This window comes from Erithacus rubecula (genome assembly GCF_903797595.1).
Source record: "Erithacus rubecula genome assembly, chromosome: 8".
Taxonomy (NCBI): Eukaryota; Metazoa; Chordata; class Aves; order Passeriformes; family Muscicapidae; genus Erithacus; species Erithacus rubecula.
The window spans coordinates 27,762,523-27,780,286 of NC_136659.1; the positions used below are offsets into that span (position 1 = coordinate 27,762,523).

At 40.2% G+C, this 17,764-nt stretch overlaps 1 protein-coding gene across 11 annotated transcripts in view; it reads left to right on the plus strand.

The window, feature by feature from the left end:
* KALRN (kalirin RhoGEF kinase) overlaps positions 1-17,764 on the plus strand; it is a 457,536-nt gene that overhangs the window by 273,084 nt on the left and 166,688 nt on the right. For all 11 annotated transcript variants that reach the window (XM_079310809.1, XM_079310810.1, XM_079310805.1 and 8 more), the window contains exons 12-13: positions 5,809-5,978; positions 10,844-11,018. In XM_079310809.1, coding sequence (XP_079166935.1) covers positions 5,809-5,978; positions 10,844-11,018 — 345 coding nt within the window. The remainder of the gene's footprint in view (positions 1-5,808; positions 5,979-10,843; positions 11,019-17,764) is intronic.

Sequence of the window (17,764 nt, forward strand, 5' to 3'; positions counted from 1 at the left end):
GAAAAGTCATGCAGTTTTTCCAGTTCTGATCAAGTTTCAGAATGATTCAGAATTGTCACAAAGTATTTATTTCTGCGATTCCCAGGGCATAGTGCACAAAGTTACAAAAAAATGCTCAAAGCAGATCAGGGTAAGGCTGCAAGTGACAGATACAGCCAGTCCCTGGAAAAAGCACTGAGGGAAGAGGTGCTGCAGCTTCAATTTGAGAAATGATGTTTAGAACCAATGAACAATATACAGGAGAATGTAATGGTACCTGCATTTATTTTAGTAGATTGCTGCACTTGTAGCGTGGGAAGCTTCTCCTACACCAAATTGTTCTGAATCATACTGATGGAAAACAGTAAATCTTCCAATGTAGGAAGAACTTTTCTAAGCCAGTATGATCAAGTGCAGAACATGATTATTACAGTTACTGAAGTTAATTACAACCAGATTCCTAATTACAAATAACATATTAAAATTATACTAGAAGATGAACATATTTTTACAATTTTTGATGCTGGCAGAAGAAGCATTGAACATGTACATTTGATTCTTCAGTTATAAATCAATTTTCTCTTCTAGATCAAATAGTCCCTGAATTACATTTACATGACCTTGGGCTGGGGATCTACACACCCCCTGATGTAAGCCTAGCTACCCAAATCATGTTTCCCTTGAGAGGAGATTATTTTGTGCTATAGCAATCTGGTCCATGCAGGACTTGGAAAAAGCATCAGATGTTTAGGCAGTGCAAATCCTTTTGCCATAGGCAAGGTTACTAATTAAAAAGCCTGAGCCTACAGAAGCACCAGATGCAGCCCAAACAAGGATGAATGTCAAGAAATTGGCAAGGAAAAGGAAAAAAAGCAAGAAACAGGTTAGGGAGAGATCAGATGGGTTTTTTCACAGAATGTTCCCTTTCCACTTGTCATTTCTTCCCAACCAGTTTGGTGGTATCTGGCAACATTAGGTCTTGCAACAGGGAGTCTCATGAGCTGTGTCTTACTATGGAAGTTGTATATTGTGGCATTTTATATGTAGTGTCTGGTCATATCCCATCCTGTCACCTTTTATTAGGTGTGCTGCCAGTATGTTGACACTTTGCTGGTGTCATGAGGTCACTCTGCAGCTCATCATTACAGACTTTGTTTTCTGTTGACATTTTCTTTTGTGCTTGACTGTGACTTCAGCCAATGCTGCTGAAATATGCTTCCAGTTCTTTCAACTGAAACAGGACTGGATGCATTTTAAGTGTGAATAAATATCAGCTGATGAAGGTTAATTGTGATGTAAAGTTTTATCTTCACCACCATGTTGGTGTGGGGACAATTTAATAAAGGCTGTGCAGTTAAGATGGATGCACAACAGCACTCAGATTCCTTAACACAAGTGCAGACTGAAGTTCTGCCATAAATTAACCTGAACCTGGGATCTATGTGACTTCCTAGTGCATATCATGACAAAGCTAAATATTATTGCCATAGACTTGGCTGGTATAAGCCTGGCATAGTAGCAGGGGGAAATAGGGTTGATGGACATCTGTCTCTGCAGCAGATCTGCTTGTGTGTTTTGGGTTTTTTCCTTCAGCCTGCTCTTGGTTTTCTGAACACTCACATTGCAATTCATGGAGTGTCAGCAGGATCCCTGCATGTTCTGAATTCTTCTGCATTCTTCTCTAGTCTTTTCTGCTGTGATGAATATTCTCTTCCTTAGTTGTCACGAGCATCCTTTGGTGGCCTGCCCTGCAGTACATGATGCTTCTCTGACATAGTAAAAGGGGTAGAACATACACCTGGGCAAGTTGCTTATTTCTATTAACATCCTTGTTTTGGAGACTAGCAAAAATGTTGTACAGCAGTAAATCTCCTGGATTGAACTGGTTCTTTGCACTGCTCCCATAACTCAGGGCTTTTAAACTGCTTTTGAGAGGATTATAACTCATCTCTGTCTTTTACAAATAGCAGCATACAAGCATTGGGTGTTTAATAGTTATTTCAATCATGCAGGCAAGATTTCCTTAGTAATCTCTTTAGGTTTTAGATTTTGTTTAAAGTGGTTCCTTTTTCTAAGTCAAAAGCATTAATTTTTAGGTAACAGGCACAGGTGTCCTTCAGACCTCCAGTTAAGTGGTCTCACTAAGTACTTGAGCAAAATGAAGGGTATTTCATCAGATGAAGTAGCTGGGAATAAAGAGCTGTATTGTCTCTTAGATGGAGGGAAACTGCCTGTGTTTCATATTCAAGAAAGATGCAAAAGTTCTCAAAATGCATGAGGGGCACCAGATGCTACCCCAAAAGAAAGGAGGAGTGTCATTCTTCTTTCCCACTGTTCTAGTAATCAAAGAATTAGTTTTCTTGTGTAAAACCTTGATAAACAAAGCTTCAATTGTGGAGCTATTATGAGCCCTCAGCATTAATATCTTAGAGATTTACCAGAGACTTCTTGTAGCTAACAACTATAACATTTTGACACGTAGTCTGCAAGAATCAGGTTTGTGTCAGATCTCTGATAAACTTAATTCAGGTGCTACCAGTAATGCACTGAGTTCTCCATATCCAATTAATCATACCAAAGCATAGATCAGTTGAAGAAACAACAGAACTTACTTTTGTGATATTTCTGTATTGTTTTCTAGGATTCTTTTGTTTGTTTAGCACCTGTTAAGTAATGTAGTGCTGAGGTTATCTCCTTTTCTGGACACATGCATGAATGGCAAATGTAGTGGAAGTCACCACAGGTGGATGTGGAAAAGCCTCTATATTTGGAATATCTGCAGGTATCTACATGTGCTCCCTGTATAGGATCAAATGGTACCTTAGTAATAGTAGGAAGTGTGTATGTAAATGGGACAAGTGCTCTCAAATTTTGTTCATGGTAAAAATAAAATAAGTCAATTTCTGCAAATATGAAATAAAAGTTGTGCTGTTCTATGTGTCAGATTTCAATGGGAACAGTTTATTTGGTTTAATCTATCTAGCTTAGAGTAGGTCACAGCATGGACTGGAAATGCACAAGATATCCAGTGATATGGGCTTTAATAGTCAGGATTTTTTTTTTTAATCAGTCAAATACTTGCACTGGAATGAAACATCACATCCTAAGAGGAACTGATTTTCCTGAGCAGTGACAACCAGGATGTGATTTCTGTTTTATGATTTTCTGCTCTTCTGACTGTGGTGCTGCAGTGACATGGAATTGGTCTTTTCATTGTTGTGGCATTCACAAGTGGGGCCTGGTAGCAATTTATTTCAGGTGCTATTAGTTTTAGCACATAACCTAGGAGGTTTTGTAATCAGGGTTCTATGGTGAATTTTCTCTGAAAGATCTTCCTAATCTTACTAATATCAACTGATTCTTTGTGTTAGGGTTTTCCAGGGATTGGCTGAGTCTAAAGGATTAAAGGCCTCTGAGTCAAAGATGACCTAGATTCTGATAGATTTTATTATGCAAATCCTTCCAGTCAGAGGTCATTAATGGAAACATCTGAAGCTAATGTGAGTTAATATATTTGAGTGCTCTCTGAAATGAAAGAGTGTTGCAGTTCCAGGTGAATACAACACAGTTTAAGTATTTTGAAACAGATTTAGAAACCTACTCAAAAAGTGGAGTAAGGTCTTAAATGTCCAATGCTCCTTCTGAAAAGTTGGGTTTTGGAGACACTTTTGAGCATTAGATTTTCCTCTGAAGGTTGGAAACTTCCTTCTCTGCCCTAACTTGATAATTTCAAGAAAACAGCAGGTTCCTAACAATGAACAAAATTCCCGATTTCACTTTCATTTTTCTAAAGAAAATTCCCTGAGCTTTTTTAAGTTAAAAAAAGGCACTAAGAACTGCAAGAAGTTAAAAAGCTACTGGCTTTCCCTCTCAAAACAGAAGGATGATTTATACTCATAGCTATTTTTCTGTATTTACAAAGTACTGTATTACTTGAAGATCTGATAAGCAGAAATAATATTCCTGAACAACCAGGTCTTTATCTGTTTTGGTCTAGTTGTCCCTACTCTTTGAGTAGGTGCAGGGATTGGATCAAAACCAGGAAGATTCTCAGTATAATGTACATATAAAGGCACTAATGCATTTTCCTTTATGGTAGCTTCCCAAAGTTCAGAGCATGGACCTCAGACCACAGCTGAAAAAAGCCCTCTATTTGGCTTGTGAAATATGTTTTCATTTTTTCACTTATTTCTCATGCCTATGCACTTACATATGTTTCTTTGATTAATAGTTCCCTTTTTATACTACGCCTTTTTCCTAAGAATGTGAAAATATGTAAATATCCCAAGCAAAGACATTCTGTTTCAGGCCAGTAGCTGTGCAGGCCATTATGATTATAATATTTATGAATAAACAGAGACATTTACCCAAAATACTCAAAAGCTGACTCTGAAAAGCCTACAAGTAAGGCATCTGTTCCAATACTTGTTTTTGTAAGTCTCTCAAGCAAGGAGTCAGTAGCAGAGGTGGGGACAGAGCAAAAGGCACTGGGCTCTCTCTTTTCTGGTATCATGAGTGTGATGGGACAGCTTCTAATTTTGATGATTTTGATTTGGACCGGGGTAATATCCTTGAAGTCTGTAGTGTGTGTATAGTGTAGCACTTAGTGACTGCCCTTAGTTGTGGGCCCTGGTTATGAGAAGCTTTGGCAGCTGGAGCTTTAGAGATCCCCATCCTCCTGTCATTTAATGTGGACGTGCAGAATCCAGAGTCTCAGAGGAAATGCTGTAGGATGGGGAACCAATGCAAGTCGTTTTGAACACAAACATTTTCACCAGCTCTTTGCCACCCACTCACAATGTCCTCCTCTGCTTCACGTCCACCCCAAGGTCCCAGTGGGACAGAGCTCTGCAGTCCCTGGGACAGCAGGACAATCCTTTGGCATTCCCAGCGCGCCGCGTTTCTCACGCCGGCGCTTCGCTGCTGCCTCCGGCTCACACCGGCAAAATGCGGGTTAATGGGGCAGGCGTGGCACAGAAAGGTCTCTGGTGGAATCATTAAGGTTTGCTGGCAGGCTGCCAGCTCGGTTGGTGCAGTTTTGCATTCACTTTTCAGCAGAGGCTTAAAGGGGAAACCTCTGTTGGCTTTAAGCCTTTCCAGCCAGCGAGAGGCTGCCGGGGCATCCCTGCCCCTGCCCAGACCTCTGCTGAACAGCTGCCTGCAAATTCTCATCTAAGCACTTGCAGTGATTTGTTGCTGTGATTGTGGCTTTAAAACTGGTAGTCAGGACTATTCCAAATTAATGTATCTGCATGGGGTTGATTGGTGATATTGCTGTCTCCTCTGTTTGGATTTTCCCAGAGTTAAAATGCAGAGTCTGAGTGCATTTTGAGGAGGGGGTTTAAGTGCTGGAAACAAAAAGAAACCCCAAAACCTCAGCCCCTGGGAAGGCATAGCTGAGCAGGCACAGCTAGACTTCAGTCAGTACCATACACACATGCCAAAGATTGCAGGTCTGTCCTGCAACAGGCTTCAGCTGCATGTAAAATTAATAACAGCTCATAGTGCTCAGCTCCTGAAAGGGTTAGGTTATGACAGCTGTAGGAGATTTTAATTTGTTACTTGTTAATCAGAATAAAATAATTTGTTATTGTTGTATAATAAACAGAAATGGAATTTTTTTTTAAAACTACATGATAATATATTTCTCTTATTTTCTTGCTTTGAATGGAATCAATAACAAATGTTTCTTTTTGGATTTACAAATTTTAGGTCAGTTTTCCTGTGAAACATGCAGCCTGAATTAATGCCTATTGATCTGGAATTAGAGAGCAAAAGGGTTAAATCTCAATCCCTCTCTGATTTATATTTCCCTCCCCTTCTTGCCAGCTGTGGACATGGATGGAAGATCTGCAGAAGGAGCTCTTAGAGGATGTCTGTGCTGACTCTGTGGATGCAGTTCAGGAGCTTATCAAGCAGTTTCAGCAGCAGCAAACAGCCACCCTGGATGCTACCCTCAATGTCATTAAAGAAGGGGAAGATCTAATCCAGCAGCTCAGGTAAGCATCCACCTGGGGCACAGGTGTTGAGAAATCTGATGCATGCTGTGCTTTAGGGGGGGGGTGCCTAAACAGGGAGCTGCAAGCTAGGATCAATTGGGAGAGTTTGCTAATTCTTTGCTTATTTATAATTTTTCAAATCCTTTGAGTATTTTATTGAAATTACAAGGAGTGATTTGTGTGGACTGATTAGAGTAGTCTGTGGATCAGCATTGGTTTCCTGTTTGACTGAGAGATTATTTATAGGCACTGAGAAGTGAATGGAACCAAATGTGTTTAAAGTGAATATTTTTAGTCGGTATTTATAGAAGATTGTTAAATGGTTGTGAACTGAGGCCTCATGATTTATGTGGTTATTCCTGATGTAGGGTAAGTGTATTCCTCTTAATAAAATACACACGTGTCTAACAGTCTTCACTGTTTCGTTTTGCATGCAGCACCCTTCTATTTATCTTTGTGTATGTGGGGTTTATTCATAGTGTCAAAGAGGCTCTTTTACTGCTGGTTCTTCTACTAGCACTATGAATTAAACCAGCTCATTTCTGCCTAATTTAAAATACATGGAGAGACTAGCCCCAAGAATTGGGGAGTGGGAGAGGTTGGGGTTTTTTGCTGGGGTTTTGATGGTTTCATCTTTTTTCTTTCTCAGTCTACAAGTATTGTTAAATGAATATTTGCAGAGTAAGCTTATACAGAATTTGTAATTGTAAAATCTTTCTTGTTTGTTGCTACAGTGGTTTTCTGTGCCTGTAGTTTTGTTGACAGCAGTGAAGTTTTCCTGCCTTTTAGGCATGTTAGTGGGTACTGAACCAAGTCAAATACATTGCTTATTATTTAGATCTTTGTATTGTTACAGGTTGTCCTTATGCACATGTACACAGTGTGCATGTTCTGTATACGTTATAATATGCAAATATCCCAGGTTTTATGCATTTCACCAGACAGTCCAAGAGAGTGACATCATCCTCCTCACCCTGTTGCTTTTACTTCCTATCTGAGATGTGCAGAAAGTCATGAGCCACAATAGGAACCTGTCAGGAAAAGCCCAAGTTGCTCTAGAATAGAATGGACAATAAGAGCTCTGGTGGAGCTCTGCCCTTAAAAGCCCTTCTGGAGTTCTTAAGTATTTTACTACTGCCATATGCTGAGCTTTCCTCTAAGCTTTTTCCTGTCATCCTGGATGCAGACTTTTCTCTGCTGGGTCAGAAAAAAAAATAATGAGAGATTAGAAAGGGCTGCTCTAGGTTTGGATTGTCATTCATCCCTGGGCAGCCACACCAGAGAGCCCACAGGGGAGAGCAAGGGACTGGAGTTGTGGTATTGCTTGACAGTATTGGAATTGGAGAGGAAAAATCAGGAGTAGACATTCCATCCTTCTATTAATCTTTTCTGATGTGATCAGTAGGATAGAAACATGCTGGGTTTGGTAAGAGAGCTGCCAGAGGGAAGGGGTTTTAGCTAAGAGTGTGTATGGCCAGCTGCAGCAGGTCAGTCAAAGGTCTGCATGGTAACTTATTTTTCTGCAAAGAAATTGTTTGCAAAGTGTAGGGCATTTAAAAAAAAAACAGTAAAATTGTGGCTAAAAATATTTTGTTATTCTTTCCAACTGTTGGAATGGCATCACTTCAATGTGAACACCCATGGAATAGAGCCTGAGAGGGATCCTGTACTATCAGGTGGAGTGTGGAGTGGGTTGTGGGTTTGCAGAAAGTGTCAATATTCACAAAGTCCTGATTCTGGTTGTGGGATTGGCCTAAAGGATTTTTGCCTGCACCTGAGTCAGAAGGAGAGTGGCCAGGGTAACACCTGGAGCTGAGAAGTCAGTGGAGCATTGCAAGTCTTGAATTGCAAGGTGATGTGTGAGATTTCAGCTTTATCTTAATGTGAACATAGTCAACTCTTAGTTTCAGTCTTGGAAAAGTGACAGTGCTCTCAGCTTTGAGACTTTTTTTAAATCAGTGTCATGCTCCAATGTTTGCAAAATACCAAGGCAGGATTTTTGGCAGTTGTGTTTAACAAAGAAAAGTTGGGTTAGGGATCTGGTTTGTACTCTGGGCAGTGAGCAAGGTGGAACAAGGTGAACATATTTGTGCAGAGCAGTCCCCTGGTTCTGATGAAGTTAATACCAAACCCAGAGAGAACAGCTGCAAAACCTTTGAATGCACACAAAAGTTTGCAGTGCTGAACTGTAAAGATGAGCTGGTTCAAGTGTTGTGTTTGAGCACTCTGACTAACTGCAAAGCTTGTAATGTGTTCCTGGACACTTTTAAAGCAGAAGAGTGTGGGAAAAAACCCAATGAAGCTGTCTCTGTGTGTGCCCACTCTTACCAGCTTTCATGGCTGCTGGCAATGGTAAATGACACACAGATAAAGGAAAAAAGGCAAAACTAGAATTGCTGCAATCTTTCCTTCACACAGGATTGCATTTCAGTGTGGATCACCTTGTACCTGCCATGAAGAATAGATGAAGATTGCAAATGCTACAACAATGAAAAGAATGAAGCATCTTATCAAGCATGTCATAACAGGCTAAAAGCAACAAAATTACTGGAGCATTGGAAAGTTTTATGTTTCTGGTTCTTATCTTTGAGAGAATAGAGTTTGGTTTAGAGAAGATCATTTGTGTAATAGCACTCTGTTTGCTCCAGATAGGCAATGAAAAGCTCAGCTGCCTGAACTAAATACCCTGCCTGGGACTGCACTTCACACAAGGTTTCAGGGCCTCAGTGACCACAGAGGAGGCCATACCCATCAGGAATAAAAGAGGCTGCCCAGAAACTCTGTGCATGTCATGCTTCTCATTGCAAACACTTTCCACTCTTCCTTATCAGTGTTTTACTGAGGTGATCCTTGTTCTCAGCAGCCAATGCAAAGCAAACCTTTTGAACTGCTGTTCCAGGGGTGCTGCTGGGGGCAATATTTCTGGTCACCTGTGAAAGGCAAAACAATGACTTGCTCCAGTGAGATGTGAAAAGCAGGAATGTTTGTGGCTGGAAAAAAAAATGTCAGTGAAGAGTTAGGTATCTTGCCTTTTTTACAGTAGTTCAGCATATAAGCTTTAGATAATGGGTATTTCTCACTGAGCTTTCTCCCAGTGAAAGCACTGAAGGTGGTTTTAGGAGCACAGTGTTCATTTCAAATAAAGTCAGCAGCAATGTACTGAGTCCAATTTTATGTTCCCCAAAATTAATTTTCTTGGTTTTTTTCCCAAGAATTTCCTTGAATTTTAAAACTCTAATCCATAGCCTTTCAAAGATTAGTAAGGGTCTTATATTTATTCTTTGCGTCTTGACAGAGTTTCTCATCACCAGACAGAACAAGAAATGCAATCTCAGGTTTTTTCTGAAGGAAGATCTTTTTCAAGTCAGACTAGCTGGGGTTGCCAATGCCTTATTTAAGGAGACTTTAAAAAACAACCAGATTACTGCTCTTAAACTTTTGTATTGCATCAGTCACTGAAATGCAAGTGTGGCATGATTTGAAGTGTGAAATGTTTAATGAAAAAGAATTTCTAAAACTAAATGTGTCTGTAGATCCCATGAGAGATTATTCAACACTAGTCTTGAATAATTCATTGAGTAATTTAGATAATATATGAATAGTAATAATCCTGCATCTGAGTGAACACTTATTTCATGTCCTTTTATAGAAGACAGGTGCTGACTGAAGGAAACAGAACTTGATTGGATGCAGCCTCGGATTAAGCTGTAGTTTCAAAATCTTTAGTTATTTTCATTCCTCCTTCCTCTGTGCAGCTCTAATGTGGAGGCAGAGACCCTGTGACCATCAAGAATATTAAAACAGACAAAGTGGGACAGAAACCATAACACCTGGAGAGAAATATCGGTGTAATATTCCCATATAAGCAAGGGAAATAGGGAGTGCTTGCATCAAAATCTTGTTTTAGCCAATGTGCCAAAGCCAAGATTAAATTTTGGCTTCAGAGTTTTCTTTCTGGCCCTTCTGAAAGTTGAGGGCATGTTTGAGGATAAATTTCAGTTCTTTACATCTGCAAATATTAATTATCTATAGAACAGTCACTGAAAAAAAATTGCTGAAGCCATATCAGGCTGTAGGTGAGCCCATTAATATACATGAAAGCACAAATAGGAAAGGAACTGTCAGGACTTTTCTATGCTCATGCTAAGTTTTCAAGTACAGCAAATTCCCCCTTGGTCCTCACCCACCAGTTAAGGGGTTTTCTCCTTTCTGCTGCCTGTAAATGGAAAATGTAACTGGAGCAGCATCTGACCTGTCACAGTCACATCTCCTTTCACTTCCCCCAGTGAAAAGAAAAGTCAGGATCTCTCTTGGAGTTTTTGAAAGGTGTGTTGGGATTTTTGTTTTTTTGCACTGTATTCTGTATCCATTGCTGTACTACCTTATCCAAGGCATCCCTGCCTACCAAGGCATCCCTAGTCACTGGTCTAAAATACTCATAATTCTGATTCAATTAGTCTGTAAGTAATCAGGCAAATGCAGGAAATTAACTTGTAAAGGTCCAGGTGACTGAATAGCATCTCAGTTTGATGTGAGTATAGGCAGGAGCAGGTGAGCCTGTGGCATTAAAGGTGTTTTCCAGGCAGTCTCCTCAAGGGAGCCATTGGGATTGATGTGCTCTGCCCCTCCCCAGTGTGTAAGGTCACAGTGTCCCCACAGAAGAAAGGAGGTTCCCCCTGCTCAAACTTAGTGCCGAGCTCAGGAGCCGCAGGACTCTGGCGAGCAGAGATGAGTGTCACACACACCTTCCCTGAGCCCCTTGTGCCTGGGTTTGCTCCTCAGCAGCATGCAGAATCACAGATGTGCAGTTTTGCTCTTCTGCCTGCCTCAAGCTCAGCTGTTCCCTGCTGTCTGCCCTGCTGCAGGGACTCTGCTGTTTCCAACAACAAGACCCCCCACAACAGCTCCATCAGCCACATCGAGTCCGTCCTGCAGCAGCTCGACGAGGCCCAGGTACAGATGGAAGAGCTCTTCCACGAGAGGAAGATTAAGCTAGACATTTTTCTTCAGCTCCGGATTTTTGAGCAGTACACCATTGAGGTAAGAGCTGGCTGCATGACCCCAGGGGTGGGAGGGGGAGGACGGTGAATATACCCTGTGAAGGAACATCTGGAGCTGATTCTGCTCAGCTGTTCAGTCAGGGGGAGAAAGAGTACAGCTGTGCTTTAATTCAGCTGTTAACCTAAAGCATGCTTTGGGATGAACTGCCAGAATGCACTGAAATAGGTGCATGGGTGCTCATCCTGGGAATCTGCCTGCTTTGCAGAGAGGCTTTATGAGATGCCTGTTACACCTCTCTGTTGACATGAGTCACTCAGGGATTTGAAAGTTCTGTGTCACTTATTATTGAGGTATCTCTTGTTTGTATCTCTTCAGATACAGATACACACCTGTCTTTAAACCAAAGAGTGAAAAAACATGTTATGCATAAAAGGAAAGGATATTTAAAAGGTGTGCTTTTTAGACACTGCAGTAGATTTATTTAAAAAGAGGGAAAAAAAGTAGAGGGGAAAATTAAAAGGACATTTCTATGTTCTCATGCAAAAAAAATTTCGGTTCTGTTTTGTACTTTTGTTTTGGAATCAAAAGTACTGGATAGAAAATTCATCAAAATATTGGGGTATTCTTGGACTGAGAATTTTTGAAGAAATTGCAGTCAATCTCAGTAATCACTTTCTGTAGTTCTGATAGGAGATGAAAAAAGAATAAAATGTATATTAACTCGTACACAAAGTCTATGAGACTCTTGTCAGTGTTTGTGTTTTTTGTGGGGTGTGTTCCTCCTGCTGTATCCCCTGGTGCTTGTTCAGTTCAGGGAGCACCTGCAAGTGTTTGAGGATGACACATTCCTGAAGTTATTGTTTGTAAAGCTGTAGGTAGTCTCAAGGTGGGTGCTGGTAACTGATGGGAGTCTCAGAATGCTGTGTTAAGTTTTTGTTTAAGATGTGGCATGATGAGTTACAGTGGAATAAAAGGCAGGAAGCAGGTGTTTAGTTTCCTATAGCTGAATGCCAGACACAGGAATCAGTGAGGAGTATCTGAGCTTTTCTGTTGTGACTGCACAGTGAGGCATTTCACTGAAACCTGCCCTACTGTGCTTATTAGTTATGTAAATTAGAAAAGTTTCATTTACTTACCAGTTAGTGCAACCTCCTTGCTATTGAAAGACAGCATTCTTTGTATGTGTATAAACATAAATGTATTCATTTCATGCCAGATACTGCTCTTCCAGCAAAGTATGTTACTTCCTGAATTTACTTTGATACATGTGTAGGTGTGGCATGTGTGGCAGATACGGAATAATTGAGTTTTACTCTGAAGATGTAAATGGGTGTGAATGCTTTACTTGAACATACCTATAAATGACACCTGTGTTTTCAAAAATGAAGGAAAAAGAAAAAGAGACAGCCAATATGTGCTTCTGGAACACTCAGATGCATTTGTAGACCATATATGGTGAACGCTTGTGAGTTACTCATTAAGATCTCAGCCTGTTTCACTGCAGATTCAAGGTCTGAACCTTTAATTTTGGTGCTGATTAAAGTAAAAATATTTTTTAATAATTAAAACAAATCACTGTTCTCAAATTCTTTTTCTTTGTAAATAGTCTTTCAATCAAACAGTGTCACCAGGCATAACTTTACTGATGGGGCAACTGAGGCATCAGGAGAGGATGTACCTTACATCATTCTCCTCACATGGGATACCAATATGGAAATACTTTGTGGATACCTTTGATTTGTTTCTGCACAGGTTCTACTTCTGTACATTCACAGAAAGTAGTGGCTGTGATACATTAAGATATTTTAAATTGGAAATGTGCTTCAGAGTCTTCTAAAATCAGATTAGCAAGAAAGGATTTTAAAGAAAATCACCACTTAGTTGTCACTATAGATTTGCTATTTTTTATCATAAGAACATCTGAATTCCCTCTGCAAGATTAATATTACAGGAAAGACTGAGAGCATGTTTCATAGAGAGTCTATAGGCAGATGATTTTATTTAGAAAGCTCCTTCTCTTGGAAAATGTTTTATTTTAGAATAGTTATGACAATTTCGACTGAAAACACAGTGAAAAACAAATCCAGGTCAGTATCTTAAATTCTCTATGTAATTAGAGCTTAAACAAGAAAGACAGTTTGATGGATAATGAAACAAAGGCAGTTTGAAATAAAATGTTAAATAACACATGTATGCTATGCATTTCAAACAGCTGAATTGACACAGTAATTGTGCTTAGAAAGTAGATTGCAGTCAGTTGCCTCAGCTGTATAATGATGATTCCAAGTCAGTAGGAAACTGTTAGAAGAATTAACAGAATTATCTCATACCATTGTTGAGAAACAAAAAGATTTTTCATCACCATACTTTAAAAGCATGTAGTATTTCTGATGGTTGACTATTCCAAGCTATTGAGGGAAAAATGTGATAGTGTTTAAAACAGGAAAATAAGTACTTCATTCTACTAAAGACAAGTAGCTTGAGCTATGACTCAAAATGTATTTTGGTTTAATTTTCCATAATAGCCTAGATCCTCCATAGATTAAGAATTGTGAAATAATGTGTACCAGTAGGATTGATTGTCAAATTAATTTCTCCTTTTCTAGTCTACATAAGCCCCCTTCCATCTGTCCAAAGAGCAGTGCCATATTGAACACATCCTTAGTGAAAAACCTCTACCTGCTGCAGCTGTGTTAATCCTTCCTGCACTCACCCAAACTCCCTGCAAAATGTGGGTCCTTCTCCTCCCCCCAAACTCAAACATCTTTCTCCTCATTGCTGCTTCTGCCTGTGTTTCCCATTTTTCCCCTTCAGGTCTGTGTTCTTGGGCCTGTTGGTTCTTGTGCTCCAGGGAATCTCTGGACCCTTCCCTGGTAACAGTTTTTACAGTTTTGTTTAGGAAGTGTCTGTCTTTTCTTCTTTAGAACCTGCCCTGCTTTGACTCTTCTCCCTAAATATTGAAATAAGTGCCACTGATCACATAACCCATTCCTCTAGCACTCCTCACTAAACTTACACTGTGCTCATCTGTTTTGTAGCCCTCCTGGTTTTTGAGCTTTTCTATAATCTTTGCATCTTGACAGAGGTTTGGAGTCCAGACAAACTTTAGGATTAATGATTACTGTACAACCAACACTTATTTCCATCTGTTTAGGCATTATTGATCTTATACTTTAGTGAAATCTGTCAATTATTGTTGCATTTTGTCCTGAGGAAAAATACTTTCCTTTAAGAGAACCACATGCCTATTTCTTTGGCAGGGCAGACCAATGTTCATTTAAGACTTTTAAGTCTCACAAGCAGCTTTTGTGTTGTACTGGAGTCATGGCAGGTTTGGCAGATAAGAATTTGGATACAGACACACAGGCTCATGGCATGTGCTGCCTGTTCTTTCTTTCCTTAATCTCGTTATAATGACTGGTATTTACAGTTGGGTTCTTGGGGTAAGTTATGAAATCCAAACTATGGCAACGCCTGGAAAAAGATAGAACAGAAACACAAGAGACCCTGGCTGCTCTGCCCTAAGTTTTTATACCACAAAATGACAGCCCATCCTTTATTTAGGAAATGTGTATCTAGGAATACTTTATTTTAACTCTAATGCCTGATAAGTTTTATTCCTTTATTCCTTTACCAAGCCACTGCACATTTCAAAACTACATGGGGTGCTTGGGATTATATAGTTGGTCTTTCTGTATGATACAGACTTCAACTGAGCTTGTGCAGCCAGGCAGGTAACTTGGGAGATTTCATGGAATGTGAGTGTGGGAGCTGATCTGCAAGGGAGTGAGAGCAAGGCTGGAGGGGTGAGGCTGGCAGACACCAGCAGCAGTGCTGGCACCACCCTGAGTGTGTTAGACATACAAAGCTCAGTCTTGCTCCAGAGTTATATCCTCAGGAACATCTGTCAAGTATACTTTGTCCCTTGCTTCAGAAATAGTGATTAAAGGCTTATTAACCATTATTTGAGTGAATGCAAATGTACAGCAAAATGCTGAATAAATGTATAAGAACCAAATGGTAAAATGCACTGAGTTGCATCCCCTGGAAAGTTACTGCCATTATAGTCTTTCTGCATATTTTTCCCTTTAAGCTTTTATAGAGATATTATCAAATTCACCTGTAGGCCTCTATAGAATGCTGTGACTGAGAACAGGAATTATCTCAGCCAATACATGTCCAGCAACACTTATTGGTTACCTTAACAGAAACTTCTTCTCAGTTTCCCAGAAGTGTCCAGCTCCTTCTCTTTCATGTATTGTTTCTTTTCCTACAGTGTGAAATGCTAGACAGAACCTGTATTCTGTAGTAGCAGAATGTTGTGATTCCTACACCAAGACAGTCCTGGGAGGGATTAAGGGAGCTCCCACTGCACAGTATAAATTGAATCTTGTAAGCTGTTTTATTTCAAAAACCCCGCGATCACTAAAATCTTCACCTGCTGGATATCTAATTTTCCTCCATTCAATTTCTTTGGCTCCATTTCACCTGCTAATTAAATTTTTCAGCCTTGATTTCTCTTGCTGCCTCTTCTGGCTGTTCACAACAATCCCTGAGCATGACTTTAGGAGGAAAAAGGAGCCAGCTTTCACAGCAGCTCATTCCACTGTTACAGCTGATTTGAGTGTCCCATTCCAGGTTTATAATACTAGCAGAACCTTTCAAGAGCATTAGCTGCCTGCATGAAGGTACAAGATGTTTTGTAGCCCCCTCACTGACTAAGAGCTGACATCCAGGTGTGAACTTCTTTATTAGAAATAAGTGTTACAGAGATTTTGAGATAGATTTGAAAGAAATTTCAAACTTTTCTGTTCATAAGCTAGGATCATGTATTGTTCCATGCTTAGGGAGGTTTTGCTTCTCTTTTCCACCTATACTGAGTTTTCCAACTGCATGTCACTTCATTTTAAGGAAAGGAAAGGAATGCTCTAAGCTGTTCTGGGCACCCTGTGTTTTTGAGTTGAATTCCATTGTTGCCCCAGATATTTTTGGGATTCAAAGGAGTCAAAAGCACTGGAGCAGAATCATCACTGTGACAGTTCTTTCACACTTCAGTAGCTCAGGTCCCCACTAAGCCAGTGTGACATCTCTGTCTGCTGTCAAAAAAAGGGGTGATAGTGTTGTCATTTTGCACAGCATCAGCCAAAACCAAGGCCTGAGAAAGAGGAACATGCAAACTTTCTGCTTGTATGATCTGTAGAAGTGACAGTTCCATTTACCCTTTCCTACCTTAGTCTGATCCTAGACCCACTTACAGTGCACACCTGTCCTCTCTCCTCAGCCTGCTCTGAATGCTGTTACCCTTGGCATTCCTGTTGCCCAATCTCTGGTGAGTGCCTTAGAGATCTGGTCTTACCAACTCTATTATAATTCCTCTCTTTCTACACTCACAGACATTCCCTCGGCATTCAGGACATGGAATTTTTTTTTTTTTTAATTATTCCTTCCTGGATCAAATCTTATCTCTCATCTCATCCATACTCACTGTCAATCCCAGCTGTATGGCTGTCACTTTTTTCTCTTGAAATGAGGTAGCTCTTGCCTTTTCAGTATAGATTTGCTCTGTGCCTGTGTGACTGTTCTTCCTGTCCTGGCTCTTCTCCATTTTCTGCCCACTCTTCTCACCTTTGCTTCTCTTCCTACTTTCACCATCATTTTTGTTCCAACCTGCCTCCTACATTTGCTTATTCTTCCTGAGCATCTTTATTCTTTTTCAGATCCCTCTCAAGCCCACTCTTAAGAGTTGATAGCTTGTGCTCCCAGGATAGAACTTTCTTCCCTCCTCCTCATATGCCCTTCCTCAGCCCATACTTCAGAATATCTGCTCCTATGTGATTCATTCTCCATATAGCATTTCTCTTCTTTCACTTGATTCCTCACTTCCCCTCTCCACCTCCTTCAACTGGCAAACAAAATTTTCTGGTTGCCATTAAACAACATGACTTTAGATGTTGAACACTGAATTAAGGCCAAACAAGCAGCAATTCAAGACTCAGAAGCACCATTCTGTAGAAAATCTCATAATCAGCAGCATAAAAATTATATATTTAATGATTTAGATAAGAAATTATTGGAGATGCACAATTGCTTGCACAGCAGCTGCTGCAGCTCTGGTAGGTTCTTAGGCCTAATTCACAAGCAAGCTGCAATGTAGGCATGAGATGCCTGGGCTGGTCCTGTTGTCATTATTACTGCTGCTGCTTTTCACTTTGTACCTCTTCTCTATACCTTTCATTATTTTCCAGGGTTGAAGAACATGTCCCTCTCCTTTTGTTCATGTTTCCTGCTGATGCTGCAACATGACAAATCCAGAAGGCAGCAAATGCAGCAATATTGCAGGAATTTGGATATATTAATTTGCTGTTTTAAGAGGATTCCTGCTTAAAAAGCTTTGTGGTGTAGACTGTGGTCACTGTGTCTGCATGGAAAACAGACCTGGCTGCCATAGTCTGTATATCCATAATTGCTCTGTGATAATCTCATGGAGCTCACACAAACTCAGCATTTACTGATGTGCTTCCTCCATTTCTCTGATAAGGTTATCTCAGATTTCTCATTTCATACTAGAGTGGGTTCACTGCCAGCATTGTTTCTCCTCCCACTGTCATGGCAGCAGGAGCATGTGTTTCAGTGAAGAATAACAAAATGTGCTTGCTAAGCTCTTTGGAACCAACAGCTTTGTCATGGCTTTCTCTCATCAGTATTCCTGAGTCCTTTGACCTTCCTTTAGTAATAGGGGGCTGTTTCTTGGCCACTGACCTTGTATGACCCACAAAAAGGAGAGG